This window comes from Bufo bufo, chromosome 9, assembly GCF_905171765.1.
Source record: "Bufo bufo chromosome 9, aBufBuf1.1, whole genome shotgun sequence".
Taxonomy (NCBI): domain Eukaryota; kingdom Metazoa; phylum Chordata; class Amphibia; order Anura; family Bufonidae; genus Bufo; species Bufo bufo.
In genome coordinates this window covers 27,966,548-27,982,429 of record NC_053397.1, presented here as the reverse complement: position 1 = coordinate 27,982,429, position 15,882 = coordinate 27,966,548, and the positions used below count along the sequence as shown (strand labels likewise).

Sequence of the window (15,882 nt, the reverse complement as noted above, 5' to 3'; positions counted from 1 at the left end):
AAAAGTGACCAAAACATCAGCCAGGAAGCATAGGAACTGAGAAGTGGTCACCACCTGCAGAACCACTCCTTTATTGGGGGTGTCTTGCTAATTGCCTATAATTTCCACCTGTTGTCTATCCCATTTGCACAACAGCATGTGAAATTGATTGTCACTCAGTGTTGCTTCCTAAGTGGACAGTTTGATTTCACAGAAGTGTGATTGACTTACATTGTGTTGTTTAAGTGTTCCCTTTATTTTTTTGAGCAGTGTATTTTTTTTAAATCAGATTGTTTTTATTGAGCAATTTTAAAGAAATAAAGAGAACAAACATTCCCCCCCCCCTCCTCCCGCCCCTAGTCCCAAATGTCCTACATCTGAGGAGAAGATCTCCAAAAGTCTCTGAAAAGAAAAATCTGATCATGAAAAGCAGTAGTAACTCCAATCCGCTATTAACCAGATACACAGTTCACATTGGTGTAGTACAGTCGTGGCCAAAAGTTTTGACAATTAGATAAATATTGGAAATTGGAAAAGTTGCTGCTTAAGTTTTTATAATAGCAATTTGCATATACTCCAGAATGTTATGAAGAGTGATCAGATGAATTGCATAGTCCTTCTTTGCCATGAAAATTAACTTAATCTCAAAAAAACCTTTCCACTTCATTTCATTGCTGTCATTAAAGGACCTGCTGAGATCATTTCAGTAATCGTCTTGTTAACTCAGGTGAGAATGTTGACGAGCACAAGGCTGATTGGGTTAAAATGGCAGACTTGACATGTTAAAAGGAGGGTGATGCTTGAAATCATTGTTCTTCCATTGTTAACCATGGTGACCTGCAAAGAAACGTGTGCAGCCATCATTGCGTTGCATAAAAATGGCTTCACAGGCAAGGATATTGTGGCTACTAAGATTGCAGCTCAATCAACAATTTATAGGATCATCAAGAACTTCAAGGAAAGAGGTTCAATTCTTGTTAAGAAGGCTTCAGGGCGTCCAAGAAAGTCCAGCAAGCGCCAGGATCGTCTACTAAAGAGGATTCAGCTGCGGGATCGGAGTGCCACCAGTGCAGAGCTTGCTCAGGAATGGCAGCAGGCAGGTGTGAGCGCATCTGCACGCACAGTGAGGCGAAGACTTTTGGAAGATGGCCTGGTGTCAAGAAGGGCAGCAAAGAAGCCACTTCTCTCCAAAAAAAACATCAGGGACAGATTGATCTTCTGCAGAAAGTATGGTGAATGGACTGCTGAGGACTGGGGCAAAGTCATATTCTCCGATGAAGCCTCTTTCCGATTGTTTGTGGCATCTGAAAAAAGGCTTGTCCAGAGAAGAAAAGGTGAGCGCTACCATCAGTCCTGTGTCATGCCAAGAGTAAAGAATCCTGAGACCATTCATGTGTGGGGTTGCTTCTCATCCAAGGGAGTGGGCTCACTCACAATTTTGCCCAAAAACACAGCCATGAATAAAGAATGGGACCAAAACACCCTCCAACAGCAACTTCTTCCAACAATCCAACAACAGTTTGGTGAGGAACAATGCATTTTCCAGCACGATGGAGCACCGTGCCATAAGGCAAAAGTGATAACTAAGTGGCTCGGGGACCAAAACGTTGGCATTTTGGGTCCATGGCCTGGAAACTCCCCAGAACTTAATCCCATTGAGAACTTGTGGTCAATCCTCAAGAGGCGGGTGGACAAACAAAAACCCACTAATTCTGACAAACTCCAAGAAGTGATTATGAAAGAATGGGTTGCTACTATCAGTCAGGAATTGGCCCAGAAGTTGATTGAGAGCATGCCCAGTCGAATTGCAGAGGTCCTAAAAAGAAGGGCCAACACTGCAAATACTGACTCTTTGCATAAATGTCATGTAATTGTCGATAAAAGCCTTTGAAACGTATGAAGTGCGTGTAATTATATTTCACTACATCACAGAAACAACTGAAACAAAGATCTAAAAGCAGTTTAGCAGCAAACTTTGTGAAAACTAATATTTGTGTCATTCTCAAAACTTTTGGCCACGACTGTACATATATCAAATCTTCCGTTCGACTCATATGATAGCATATTACAAGGTAAAGTAATAAATCACATGTAGCACATCAGCCCCTCAAAAGCTAGAACCTTATCCCACCCATATCCACAACGTCCCACCTGCTCCCAAGGAGCACCGGCACCAGGTTTCCAGAGGGATAACACCCAAAAGCTCTTAGACCGGGGCAGTTCAGTCACCAACTCTAACTCATATCAGCCTACAATCTCTAAGTTAATCTACAATATTCTTGTGTTGCATCCATCTGCCCCAAATCTTCTCAAACTTCTTGAAGTTATTTCTCTTTTGGTATACAAATCTCTCTAATTGCAACAGGGTGTGAACCTTATTGACTAGTTCCCTAACCTTAGGAGGATCAGGATCTACCCAATGATACACTATCACCTTCCTTGCCTGATACAGTATGCGAATAACTTCTGAAATATATTAGCAGATGGAGCAGCTCCCGTAGCGTCTGTCCTGGTGAAGTTGTTCTACTAAAACTGACCAGCAGGGGGAGCACCAGCTATGAGCTCACTAGACTCTCTGTATAAACATCAGCCTGGAGAATAAAAAAAAAAAATGAGCGACGCTGACGAAGGCAGTGAAAAGTCTATCTGCTTTGTGTGTGAATCAGAGTGACGTCAAGGAGAATGAATCATTGTAATAATATGGACCCTTTTTCTCGGTATGGTGTCCTTGGCTACCCTCTATCTCACCGGCCTCTGTGTCTGCAGCAACAATGCTTTTTGCTGTAGACACTGCAGATAACGTGCATGTTTGCTATTTTTATAGTACAATTTAGCTATGATTATCCCCCCTGTGCGCCCGTTGTACGCAGCCGGGGCGCCTGTTGTACGCAGCCGGGGCGCTTGGTGTACGCAGCCGGGCCCCCCTGTGCGCCCGGTGTACGCAGCCGGGCCCCCCTGTGCGCCCGGTGTACGCAGCCGGGCCCCCCTGTGCGCCCGGTGTACGCAGCCTGGCCCCCCTGTGCGCCCATTGGATGCAGCCGGGCCCCCCTGTGCGCCCATTGTACGCAGCCGGGCGCGCCCGGTGTACGCAGCCGGGCCCGCCATGCACTCACATCAATCTGCAGTGCGTAGGAAAACTTATGTACCAGGAGGTAGACCATCATATGGTATGGTGCCCCATGCTGCTGCAGAACCTCTTTGAGAAGACACAGGGGGAGCCTATGTGACAAACCATTTTAGGCCACGAAATGACGTGCAGTTTTCGGAACAGTCTTCCTCAAATTAGATAGAGGAGCGGCGATTCCCCCCAGTCCATCCCCATGATTATCCAGTTTATACAGCTCTCTCAAGACCACTTCATAACATCCCGGAGAAGCCCTTTGACGAGGATTATTTAACATGCAATGGCTATGGCCTGTGCAAGTGATGCGAAGCGTTGCTGCTTACAGTCCTGGCACAGCTAGAAAGTCTTGTGGGCACAGATACTGGCAGCGGTACAGCGGGTTCTTATTGTTGTCAGTGCACAGCCAAAGCCCCGAGGCTCGGAGCGACATTCCTGACCTCCCCGCGCTTCTGACCACAGAGATGTGTGGCTAGACACTTATCTCCAGCTCATCTAACTTCTGCTCTGATGGATCATTAAACCGCCCGCTGACAGTAGCTCCGCTGCCCTCTTATTACTGCAAACACTGAGCGAACCACGTTTATAAAAAAACCTATTAGTTTTACCTGTAGCAACCAGAATATGGTAGCCGTGATATTCTACGTTTATCATCCTCTTAACGGAGTTGTCCCAGGAAAAATATTCTACATTTTACCGGCACCTGGATCTGAATACTTTTGTAATTGCATGTAATTAAAAATGTAGCATAGCTGATGAGTTAGTCCCTGAAATCTATCTGTATAGCGTCGCTGTTGGCTCTTTTTTAAAAATTCTCTGTCCAGCTCACATGCTCAGTTTCCTCCTTCAACTGCTACCAGCAGAAAGGACACCCCCCTTCCCTCCCGAGGTACAGGGCTGGTTCTAGGTTTGCCAGAGATTGTCATTTACTATATGATGTCTGATTATTATGACGTCATTAGATAACCCCTTTAATCCAGTTGGCTCAGTATATATTCTGGAGCAATGCCATGCTGGGGGATTCCTCTGCTCAGGGTGCTGACCCTGCGGAGTCACCCACACCAATGAACAATCATAGTGGCCGATGCAACATGCAGAAACATATCGCCATTATATTAATGCACATGGTGGTCAAACAATGAGTTCAGCTTTACAATATACTATTTAGACGGCGGACTTCTACCCTCATCACATTAACATATTATACCGCGACATGGGAGTTTGATTTACGGTATAATTATGAGCAGGTTCTATGCATTGTTGGATTTCAAAAGTATCAGATTGATTTCCCCCTTTTCATTTGCAATTATGATTGGGTTAAAAGGAAAGCTTGGCAAACCTTTATTCACGATGAATAAGAACTGCACAGGCTTGAAACGCGTAACCGATTTTTCATGATGGATGCTCATGTACAAATTGGTAATAAAGCCTGGATTTTAACCATAAGACCGTTGCTGGAACTTTTAAAAACTAATGTTGAGCTAGCTGTTGCCCTTAGCGGTCTCTACGGATCCTCCCATTCATATGCATGCTCAGCTGCCTGACACCCCCCGATCTGATATTGATGATAGGACATCAATATCAAAAGACCAAAAATTGGACATGTCCTATTTTTGGCACTTTTTATGAAATCAATGGGACGGTTTTTAGCGGCAGTTTAGACAGTTTAAACGGGTGTACTTTTCAGGGGTTAAACATTTTTATATACAGTACAGACCAAAAGTTTGGACACACCTTGTCATTCAAAGAGTTTTCTTTATTTTCATGACTATGAAGGCAGCAAAACTATGAATTAACACATGTGGAATTATATACATAACAAACAAGTGGGAAACAACTGAAAATATGTCATATTCTAGGTTCTTCAAAGTAGCCACCTTTTGCTTTGATTACTGCTTTGCACACTCTTGGCATTCTCTTGATGAGCTTCAAGAGGTAGTCCCCTGAAATGGTCTTCCAACAGTCTTGAAGGAGTTCCCAGAGATGCTTAGCACTTGTTGGCCCTTTTGCCTTCACTCTGCGGTCCAGCTCGACCCAAACCATCTCGATTGGGTTCAGGTCCGGTGACTGTGGAGGCCAGGTCATCTGGTGCAGCACCCCATCACTCTCCTTCATGGTCAAATAGCCCTTACTTTCAAAGTTTTCCCAATTTTTCGGCTGACTGACTGACCTTCATTTCTTAAAGTAATGATGGCCGCTCGTTTTTCTTTACTTAGCTGCTTTTTTCTTGCCATAATACAAATTCTAACAGTCTATTCAGTAGGACTATCAGCTGTGTATCCACCTGACTTCTCCTCAACGCCACTGATGGTCCCAACCCCATTTATAAGGCAAGAAATCCCACTTATTAAACCTGACAGGGCACACCTGTGAAGTGAAAACCATTTCAGGGGACTACCTCTTGAAGCTCATCAAGAGAATGCCAAGAGTGTGCAAAGCAGTAATCAAAGCAAAAGGTGGCTACTTTGAAGAACCTAGAATATGACATATTTTCAGTTGTTTCACACTTGTTTGTTATGTATATAATTCCACATGTGTTAATTCATAGTTTTGATGCCTTCAGTGTGAATCTACAATTTTCATAGTCATGAAAATAAAGAAAACTCTTTGAATGAGAAGGTGTATCCAAACTTTTGGTCTGTACTGTATATATATAACTAATTCATGCGTGGGCCAAACAATAGCAGACCGAACATTTGAGTACACATTAGAGGGTCGGCTGTTCCTGCCAGATTAGGTCGATTCAGACTAAGAGCCTAAGGGCTCATGCACACAGACGCGTTGTGGCCCACAAACAGCAGGTCTGCAATATACAGGCATCGGCCGTGTGCGCTGTGTATTTTCAAATATGGATCCATTCACTTGAATGGATCTGCAAGATATGGAGCGGAGGCACTACGGAGCACCTTGGTGGGATTTCGGTCCGTGGCTCCGCACCACAAAAAAAAATAGGACATGGATTGAAGCGCTCACCACGAGGCCTCCATACTGGAACCTGATCGTTGGATCCCAAACAGAACTTGGATTCATGGCTAAAGACTATACGGTCCAGTCTGGAGCAGTTCAGGTTTCTCGTTCACAATACCAGTGCAAACGAAGGTGACTGAGGCTGGCTGTCAATTGCGAGCACGGTAATGGGCGCCGTGGCACCAAATTTCCTTTTGCCAAGCGCTTTGAAATGGTCCGGTCAGAGACAAGGTTGTGTAACGAAGGAGCCCACCTGTGTGTGGATGGGGGACAAACAATCCTCTCTCCTTGTGGTCTGTCTGGGACAATCCTTGTCTGTTTGCCATATGTGTGTGCCCTCATCTTACCACTGCTGCCAACACCTAACAGCTAGGGCAGAACCGCCTAGATGTTGGGCAATTTGTTGAAACGACCATCCACCTTCTTCTAGTCCATTGGTGCACGATGTCAAGTGGGCAAAATGCCTTGAAGTGTGTCAGATGCATGTCTAGCAGTCAACGATCTCTCGCCAAGAGGTACACTACCCAAAACTAGCCTCTGAGAGCATTTTTAGGGACAGCAGGGAAGCAGTTTTTCGCTCTCTTGTGGCAGTTGTCTAATCAAATCGCCCGTGATATTTTACATATCTGCCTGAGACATAACCGCATGCCGGGTTTTGCAGCAATCCGACATTTCTATCTAGATGCCTTATGTGTGTGTGTGGCAGCTGCCTAATAATTATCCCACTGGTGGGTAATAATCTGTAATTAATAATTCTGTATAATACATGAGAAAGGATCCAGCGAGGAAGGTAAAATTACTTCTTTATTCCATCATTAACATTAAACACACATCTTCCACGTCTGCCATGTTCTGACCCATTCATGGTCGTAAGGCCTCATGTACTCGACCGTTGTTCTGGTCCTCATCCGACCTGCATTTTTTGCGCCTTGGAAGCGGACCCATTCACTTCAGTGGGCCCACAAAAGATGCGGACAGCACTCCGTGTGCCGTCAGCATCCGTTGCTCCGTTCCATTTATAGAAAATGTCCTATTCTTGTCCGTTTTTTGCGGTCAAAAATAGGCATTTCTATCATAGGCCGCCCATTCCGTTCCGCAAATTGCGGAACACACACGCCTGGCATCTGTGTGTTGCGGATCTGCAATTTGCGGACAGCAAAACATGGCGCGGTCATATGCATGAGCTCTTATTCATAGACTAAGATCGAGGCTGTGAATTGGCTGAAATGCGTCAGACTTGCCGAGGATGCGAGTTCTTTCATGTGAATGATGGAATAAAGATGATTTTACCTTACTCGCTGGATCCTTTCTCATGTATTTATGTGCATCGTTTTGGGTGTGAACGCGCCGTGGATCCCTGAGGGAGTTTGTGGATTCATTTCACCACTCGGTGCTGGAGTATACTTTTTCGCAAATTAAAGGGATTGTGCAAGACTTTTATATTGATGACCCATACCCACAACAGGTCATCCATATCAGATCTGCTGGGATCTGACACCCGTCACCCCCGCCGATCAGCTGTTTGAAGAGGAGACGGTGCTCCATGAGAGCGGTATTTCCTGGTCATTACACTACGCGTCGTCTCCCTTGCAGCGGCGGCGTAGTGTAATTATAAGTACCCGCTCCATTCAAGAGAAGGGAGCGGGTACTTGTCATTACACTGCACTTCCGAGGCAACGGGCAGTGTAATGCAGGGTTGCCAACCGTCCAGAAATTTCTGGACAGTCCGTTTAAATAGGAGATTTTTTTGTCTGGTTTCTGTAAGAAAAAATAGATGTGTCTGTGATGTTTTTGAGGCTGGTTGTATTTGGCAAGATTATTTTGGTGGTAATTATCATCATTTTACAGCTCGCAGTAATGCTGGTGATAAGGTATTATCAGTATATTGAGCTATAGACATGTGTCACTTATAATCCTCATCATTCATTATGATTTTCCAATTTCTGTAAAAAAAAAAAAAAAAAAATTTGGGTTGTTTGTGATTTTGGAATATGTTTAGAAAAAACAAAAATTCGGGTTGGCAACCCTGGTGTTGTGAAGAGGAAGCAGCGCTCACGTGGAGCGTCGCCTCCTCTTCAAACAGCTGATCAGCGGCGGTGACGGGTGTCGGACCACCGCCGATCAGATATCAATCTAAAACCCCTGCACGGCCCCTTCAATAATTGCTGCCCTTGCTCCAATAATAAACTGCGTATTTTTGTAGAGGTCCTTTGCATTGTGTTCTCAGTTTTTGTTTTGTTTTTTTGTGAAATAGTATAGATTAAAAAAAATTATATAATAATCTCAAATGTTTTTATTGCCTTGTCTACCCGTATCATGAAAAAAATGCAAGAATTAAAGTTTCCCCGTGTGATTTCCTGATTTGTGACAGCCAGCGGGTGTAGGATTAAACAATCCCTTTCTGCGTCCCACGAGCAGATCATTTCCTGCCATGGTTTCGCTTCCCGTCCTTATTCTTCCAACTTACTCGCTGACAAAGCCTGGCACGCTGCACGTCTCCGCATATTACATCTGAAAGATAAAGGCACGCCTCTTGTTTTCGTTTTTAATCCCCTCCCCCCCCCCCCCCCCCATCCATTTATTTATTTATTTATTTTAGATCTGCCAGGGCCTGCGACTGATTTTTTTTATTTTTTTATTTTTTCACTTTACAATACTGGCAAACGTTACATAAGCCAAAAAAAAAAAGCCATGGATCGCGGGCAGCAGTGTGTGGGCAACCCCCCAGAGCAAGACGGCAAGGTCTGACTTGTCAGGAGGAGAGCGGGCAGCGGAGCGCTGACAAAATACGTGAATGGGAGCTGCTGGGAAGCTGTTATCACTCACGCTCTGGGCTGTGGGGAGGGTGGAAACCTGTTTTTTTTTTTTTTTCCTCTTTCTTCTGCGCTGTCGCTTTTACACTCCAGCCTGGAATTGGCTGCAAGCCCAGCACTGCATGGAGTTTGCAGAAGGTGGGTATGGCTCTGCTCGAACGCGACACGGAACTGCGGGCAAGGAAATGTATAGCTCCGTGCCTCTCGCTGTCTCTCCCCTGGTCGTGTCACATTCCATCTTTTGCACGCTTGCGTCTCGTTTCCCCATCTTCTTCTTCTTCCTCCTCCTTTTCGTTCCGACATGCACAGCGTTAAAGTCGTCAGCCCGGAGCAGAGTTGATCAAAGTGGATAATCTGGCAAACGAGGGATTAACCGCTCGCATAAGCTATTCTGAAATGTCATTCGAGTGGCTTGGCCAAAGTTCAGACGCAGATGCAGACTTGTGTTTGCTATTCGCACCGGCCAATGCTGATGCTAGCAGGAACGTCCCCGGGTTTAAGACCTAATGTAAGGAGCGTGTAACAGAGCAGGCGGCGGCGGCGACTCCTATGACAAGGCCCGTCAAACAGTTGGCTGCGGTTTTGTGAATTTTAGCAGGTCAAACGTGAAACCTTACACGTATGATGTGCTCCGATGTTCCCGCAGCTTCTGAGAAGTAGAGATGTCAAAGCAGGGATCGGGGGGGGGGGGGTCAGGTTTTTTTTTAGACTTCCTGTCAGTCATTCCACTGTACAGTGCCTGAAAACAGTGAGCAGTAGACTCCATTCAGCTTATGGAGAGGCCTTAGATTTCAGGTTTTGGGAGCGGGTACCATAAGATTTACTGTTAAATGAGGGCATGGATTCTGCAGCCTTGGTTGGCTCTATGGAGTAAAAAGTCTGTTAATCCGTTTTTTTTTTGGCAATGCCCTCTCTGCAAAAATGAGATGTTGTGATTAATGCTGATCTCGCCCTATACACTTACTGATGTCTTGGCACCAGTTTGGTGGGTCTCCTGGCTTTTATTTCTGCATTTCTTTTTTTATTTTGTGCTTTTTTTGCAATGCTGGTTCAATCCAAGGTCCTTCAGGACCAGACACGGTTTTAGGGGCTCATGTTGGTTTAGCATACTGTTTTCGGAACTGTCGGCACTGTGTTTTTTTTTTTTGCTTTCTTTGTGACCAGCGCCTCTTCTTTTTAGTCACTTGAATGTTATATAGTGCTTGCTTTAAAAGGCCGAGATTTGGGAAATCAAGAAAAAGTAAAAGAAAAAAATCTAATTCTAGCTACATTTTCAGGTTATTAGAACAACCACATAGAATATGTGTGCTTGTCTTTGATATATTACATGTCTGGTTTGGATTAGTTGGGTTATTTAGTGTGTGTTATAATATTTTATATATATATATATATATATATATATATATATATATATAATCTCCATTACACATGTACCACATATGAGCCCACGTGACTATGTAACCAGATCTTCACAGGGAAGTTAGGATCTCCCTCCTTATGTAAATGAATCCATTATACAAATCTGTGTCTGGCTCTTCAGATGAAGCAGGTTTTCCTCGTGACCGCACTTTCTATTTTTGTGACTGTCGCGTCTGGCACTCTTAGTAATGGTAGATTCACAGATCCACTGAAACCCTAACTTCTAAAATTCATTTCACCCCGCCTGCTGAGTGTGAGCCCCGTGTCGGGCTTCATGCACGCGGCCATTGGTTCCATTTCAGTCAGTAAATGATAAATACCTTCTCTGTGCGTTCCACTATCGGTAGAAAGGCCTTTTCTCCTCCACAATATGGACCGCCTCACTAATCCGCATAAATAACGGATATGTGCACGGCTCCATAGAAATGAATAGGTCAGTGTGCTGTCCACAAAACGTGTGGATAGCGCACAGATGAAAAATACAGTCTTTTTTGGGGGCCTAAGGCCTCTTGCACACGAACGTATGCCCTCCAAAGCATATGTCCCGGAGCGGCATTGATTGTGCGCACGGGAGTACGCCGCATCATAGATTACAATGATGCTGTGTGCACGTCGGGCCGCCCGCGGGACTATTGTCCCGCACTTATAAGATCTTATGAGTTTCGGGACAATAGCCCCGCGGGCGGCCTGACTTGCACAGCTTTATTGTAATCTATGATGCGGTGTACTCACGTGCGCAAGAGCCCAAGGCCGAGCGCTCACGTTACAATAAAATCTGGCATCTGTGCAAATTTTTGCATAACCAAAGAGGGCGCAGGTTTGTGCCGAAGTTATTCACGTTTAATTAATACGTGGCAATAAACAATGTATGCAAGAATACCACAAGTGAGTGCTGGTCCGTCATCGCTACTGTTTCTTCAGTGCGCCTTCCCTAGGACTCGTGCACAACCAGAGGGCCGACTGATACACATTGCAACATGTTCACAGATGTGTCCTACGTGTCCGTACCGGGGGACGGTCTTATACAAAAGAAAGGCGTAGGCGCCCACAGTGCTGGACAGCTACTTGTGCGGAAGCACTGCATCAGGCGCTAGGAGCTCCATGTGATGCCATACCGCGTCCGTGCCGATGGGTTTGGCATCTATACGAGTTCTAAGGGCAGGGCCACACGCGGTGCAATTGCATGCAGAAAATGAGCAGCATTTACAGTACCAGCTAAGTGGAGGAAAGCAGCACAGTACAGGTAGCGGTGCCATCCCAGTGCCAGCCAGATCGGCTATGGATTTCAGCAAGTATGCAAACCTATCCTAGAAATCTGGTTGGGAACCTCGTGCAAGCTGTTGTGATTTATATATAGGCCTTCATTCAGCTTTCAGGAAATGGATATAAATAAGCACCGAATAGAATTTCATGTGTTTTGATGCTCATTCAACTGTTTGCGGTGACATGGAGGCATTTGCGGCATGTTCCCTGTGTTTTCTGTCGATGCAGATCACGACACTCTTTACTGTATTAAAAAAAAGCAAACCTGCCCTTTAAATAGCCGAGCGAGCAGCGAGGGATTCTCGTCATTGCTATAAAAAGGCTGCAATAAAGCGCCTGAGTCATGCCGGAGCGTGCAGCCTCTTGTGTTGCAGATGGTATGTGCCCAGGGAGCTAGCCGTCTGTGATGGATGGGACAATTGCATTTGTTCTAATCAAAGGTGTAAATGTTTTAGGGAAGCAAAGCTGCGATGGGGGGGGATGCCAACAGCTTTTTGGGGGCTGCAAGCGCGCATGATGATATCCTTTTGCATATGTGTGTGTAACGCATTGATGATCCAGACGGTAGTCATGAACCGAGTCTTCTCTATGAAAAAAATAGAGTAAATGTGTCGTCGAAATGTCTTGGTCGTGAAAATTTGTATTCATCCATTATGTCTGTGCCCATCGATGATGCAAACAAAATGATGTTACTAATTGTAGTTCATATTGTTGTTGTATGCTTGTAGATAACTGATTTTAATATATATCTATTTTTTTTTTTTTCCATTCCAGAAAGAAGACATGGGTCCTCCAGCAAACCCCCTCTAACACCTCCATCATCCTCTGTGTACTCCTTCCACTCCTCCCTGCCTTCGACAAAAAGCAAAGTGGGCGGCGGCAGCACCCGTACGTCCAGCAGTGCAAGCGCTAGTGCCTCCTCCAACTCCAAGCTGATCAAATCTCCCAAAGAAAACAAAGAAAAGCTACAGATAGGTGGAAGCAACAGGTCCATGCATTCTGTGCAAAGCAGAACATCCCTAGAGAAAATGTAAGTGACCGTCAGCCAGACGCCTGGATTACAGATCTGGTCTCTATCGCAGAGGTCGCGCTACTTTTTTTTTTTTTTTTTTTCGGAAGAGTAAAAATACTCCTCTTACCATTTTTAAGGGGTATTTTTAGCTGAGGAGGAGTACGAAAGTTGAAGTCATTTTAATGACATAATCCGTAGCCTGCACTTTTGGAGCCCCCATCACAGATTTTGTTAAAAAGACTGGGCAAAAAAAATCCTTACATGCAGGACTTTTTTGTCTGGTAAAAATCAGTCCCCCATCAGTCATTGGAGTCTGTTCAGCTCTGTTCCTGTCGGGCTCGGTTCACATCCTGTTGCGGTCATACGTTTAAAGTACATGAAAAAAACTTCTACTATAAAAGACGCCTCAGACAGATGCCATACTGTGGCATCTGTCACCATAGAGTTCCATTGTACAACAAATGTACCGGTGTATATACCGTATATATAATTTTTTCTGGACTTTTGCAGGATGGAAAGACGTGGTACACTACGATTTCCCATCCTGCAAAAAAACGTACACATTAGCATATGTTTTTGTTTTTACAATGGAACTCCATGGTGATGGATGCCACAGTATGGCACCTGTCCGAGGCGTCCGTTTACATACAGGTTTTTTTGTATACGTTAAACATATGGCAAAAAACTTCAATTATTTTCATTGTTCTGCTCATCTAACAGAAATAGTGGTTGTGTGAACAGAGGTGGGTATGCAGGGAACCATCACTGGTCTATATAATATGAAGCAATTATGGCGAAGTGATAAAGTCCAGTCCAATATGGCTGCCCCTGCTCTCCTCATACATCTGGACTCGGGAGCTGGCCCCTCCTCCTTTCAGCTCCCGCCGGCTTCCACTGCTGCGCCTGCCCAAACTAACCAATAGAAAAGCTCCTTACTGTATGGAGCTTTGCTATTGGTTGTTTCAGGCACAAGCAGCATCGCTGCGCTGCCTGTGCCGTTCACTGCGCACCCTGAGCTGCTTAATGTAGGGGAAAAGTCTAAGGTGTATTGGTACGCTTGTACAGGCGTTAGAGGCAGAGGTCGCGATATGTATATGTCCTCTGTAGGATGGGCATGTTGGCTGCCGTTGCAGCCTTGTTGTATCGTGGCTTTGCTAGAAGCGGCTGAGTGCTTAAAGGGGTATTCCAGGCTTGCTGATTAGATATTGATGTCCTATCCTGACCATAGGCCAGCACTAACTAACTAAATTTTGGAATACCCCTTTAGCTTGGAACTTTTATGTACTGGAGAGTTTAAAGGGGTATTCCCGTCTTAGACATTGGTGGCATATTGCTAGGATGCTCCACCAATGGTAATTAGGTGCAGGAACCTCCGAAGTGAGCGGAGAGCAGCCGCCCTTCATTCCTTTCTATGGGACTGGTGAAAATAGCAGAGCACCATTTATGTTATATAAAACCTCTCTGTCATGTGTAGTAATACAAGTCTCTGCATCTTCTGTTCCCCTAGAATGACGCCCTCTGTTAAGGTGGAGAAGATGCATACAATCCCAAAGACAGACGGCGTGTTCTCCAAATCCACTGCTGGGTCTACCTGTTCCTCTTCTGTCAGCTCCTCAGTAAAGACTGGCCTTAATTGGCAATCAATACCAAAGCCACCTTTGCCTTCCCCTGGACAGATACCAAATGGTAAAGGAATTCTCTCGACTCCTCCGAATGTGGAAAAGAAGCAAGAGGACACAAATTGTAGGAAACACTTACACAAGAGATTGTCAGGTATCTATGCTCGACAGCGGCCGACGTCCCCCCAGATTCCCGGCCATATCTTGTTGTTTTCTTCTTGCTCGTTGGGTCTGTGTTCAGAGCAGATGCAACAATAAGAGATCGGGCGTAGTTTAAAATCCCCATAAACATTACATAGAAAGAAGATGGACGACTAATCGTTTATTTATTTTACGCACTTGTATAGCGCTGACATATACCGCAGCACTGTACAGACATTAGCATCACACTGTCCCCAATGGAGCTCGCAATCTAAGTTCCCTAACAATATGTCTTTGGCTTGTGGGGGGGAAACCTACGGGGAGAACATACAAACGCCATGCCGATGTAGTCCTTGGTCGGATTCATACCTAGGACCGCAGCGCTACAAGGCACCGGTGCTAACCACTGATGTCAGCCATTTCCTTGAAAACTGTCATCATGGGGCACCTTTTCTCAGAACTCTGACTGTTACTCCTCCTGGAAATGTATGGCCAAATTGACTACAGGGCATTACACACTGGCACTGCACCGATTGGACAGTATATAAAACCTTGATGTGTTGCGTCAATTGGTTAAATCTGTTCCAGACCAGTGGTGAACGCGTGTGGTCATGGTAAGCTGTCCGTGAGATCAGCAGTGGGAGCGGGTTGTAAAACTTCGATCCAGGCAGTTAACCCCTTCAGCATGATTGCAGCACTGTACATGGAGGGAAGCAGCCCTGTAGTGGTGGTTGTCAGTAACCATAATGACAGCCCTAGTTCTAGCAGAGGTCCCTGGGTCGGTCCTATGTACAGGTGTATATCGTGCAAAGTTCATTTATTTCAGTAATGCAACTTAAAAGGTGAAACTAATATATGAGATTCATTACAGGCAAAGCGAGATATTTCAAGCCTTTATTTGTTATAATTTTGGATGATTATGGCTTACAGCTTATGAAACCCCAAAGTCACAATTTTGAGGTCCCCTTTGCTCAGGGGGTATGGATTAATTAGCTGACTAGAGTGTGACACTTTGAGCCTAGAATATTGAACCTTTTCACAAAATTCTAATTTTAAGCTGCATTAATGCAATTCCTATTTAATATGCATTACTGAAATAAATGGACTTTTGCACGATATTCTAATTTTTCGAGTTTCACCTGTAAATACCTGTTACAGAAGTTCTTCCAAGATTAAAAAAAAAAAATGTGCAAAGCAGGGAGGGGCTGTGTAAAATAAAATTTTTAAAAAAAAAGACCTTTTTACCCTTTAAATGTCCTGTGGCACCGCTCTAATCCCTGCTGCACCTGCAGTGATGACATCATATTCTCATGATCACTGCAGCCACTCACTGGCCTCAGTGGTCACTTGCGCATAAGCATGACTGCTGAGGCCAGCGGGCACAGGAACGATGAACGGTATGTAACCACTCTAGGCCCAGTGGGGATTGGGTGTCGAGGACAGGCAGGAATTTTTAAAGTTGAGTAGGATTTTTAATTTTTTTGCTCCATGTCAAATAAAAAATCTCGGAGAACCCCTTTTAGGCATACTGTTAGTGTACCCTAATAA

At 44.8% G+C, this 15,882-nt stretch overlaps 1 protein-coding gene across 2 annotated transcripts in view; it reads left to right on the top strand.

Moving 5' to 3' along the window:
* Positions 1–15,882, top strand: part of ATXN7 (ataxin 7) — a 120,837-nt gene that overhangs the window by 86,907 nt on the left and 18,048 nt on the right. For both annotated transcript variants that reach the window (XM_040408620.1, XM_040408619.1), the window contains 2 exons: positions 12,337–12,592; positions 14,082–14,347. In XM_040408620.1, coding sequence (XP_040264554.1) covers positions 12,337–12,592; positions 14,082–14,347 — 522 coding nt within the window. The remainder of the gene's footprint in view (positions 1–12,336; positions 12,593–14,081; positions 14,348–15,882) is intronic.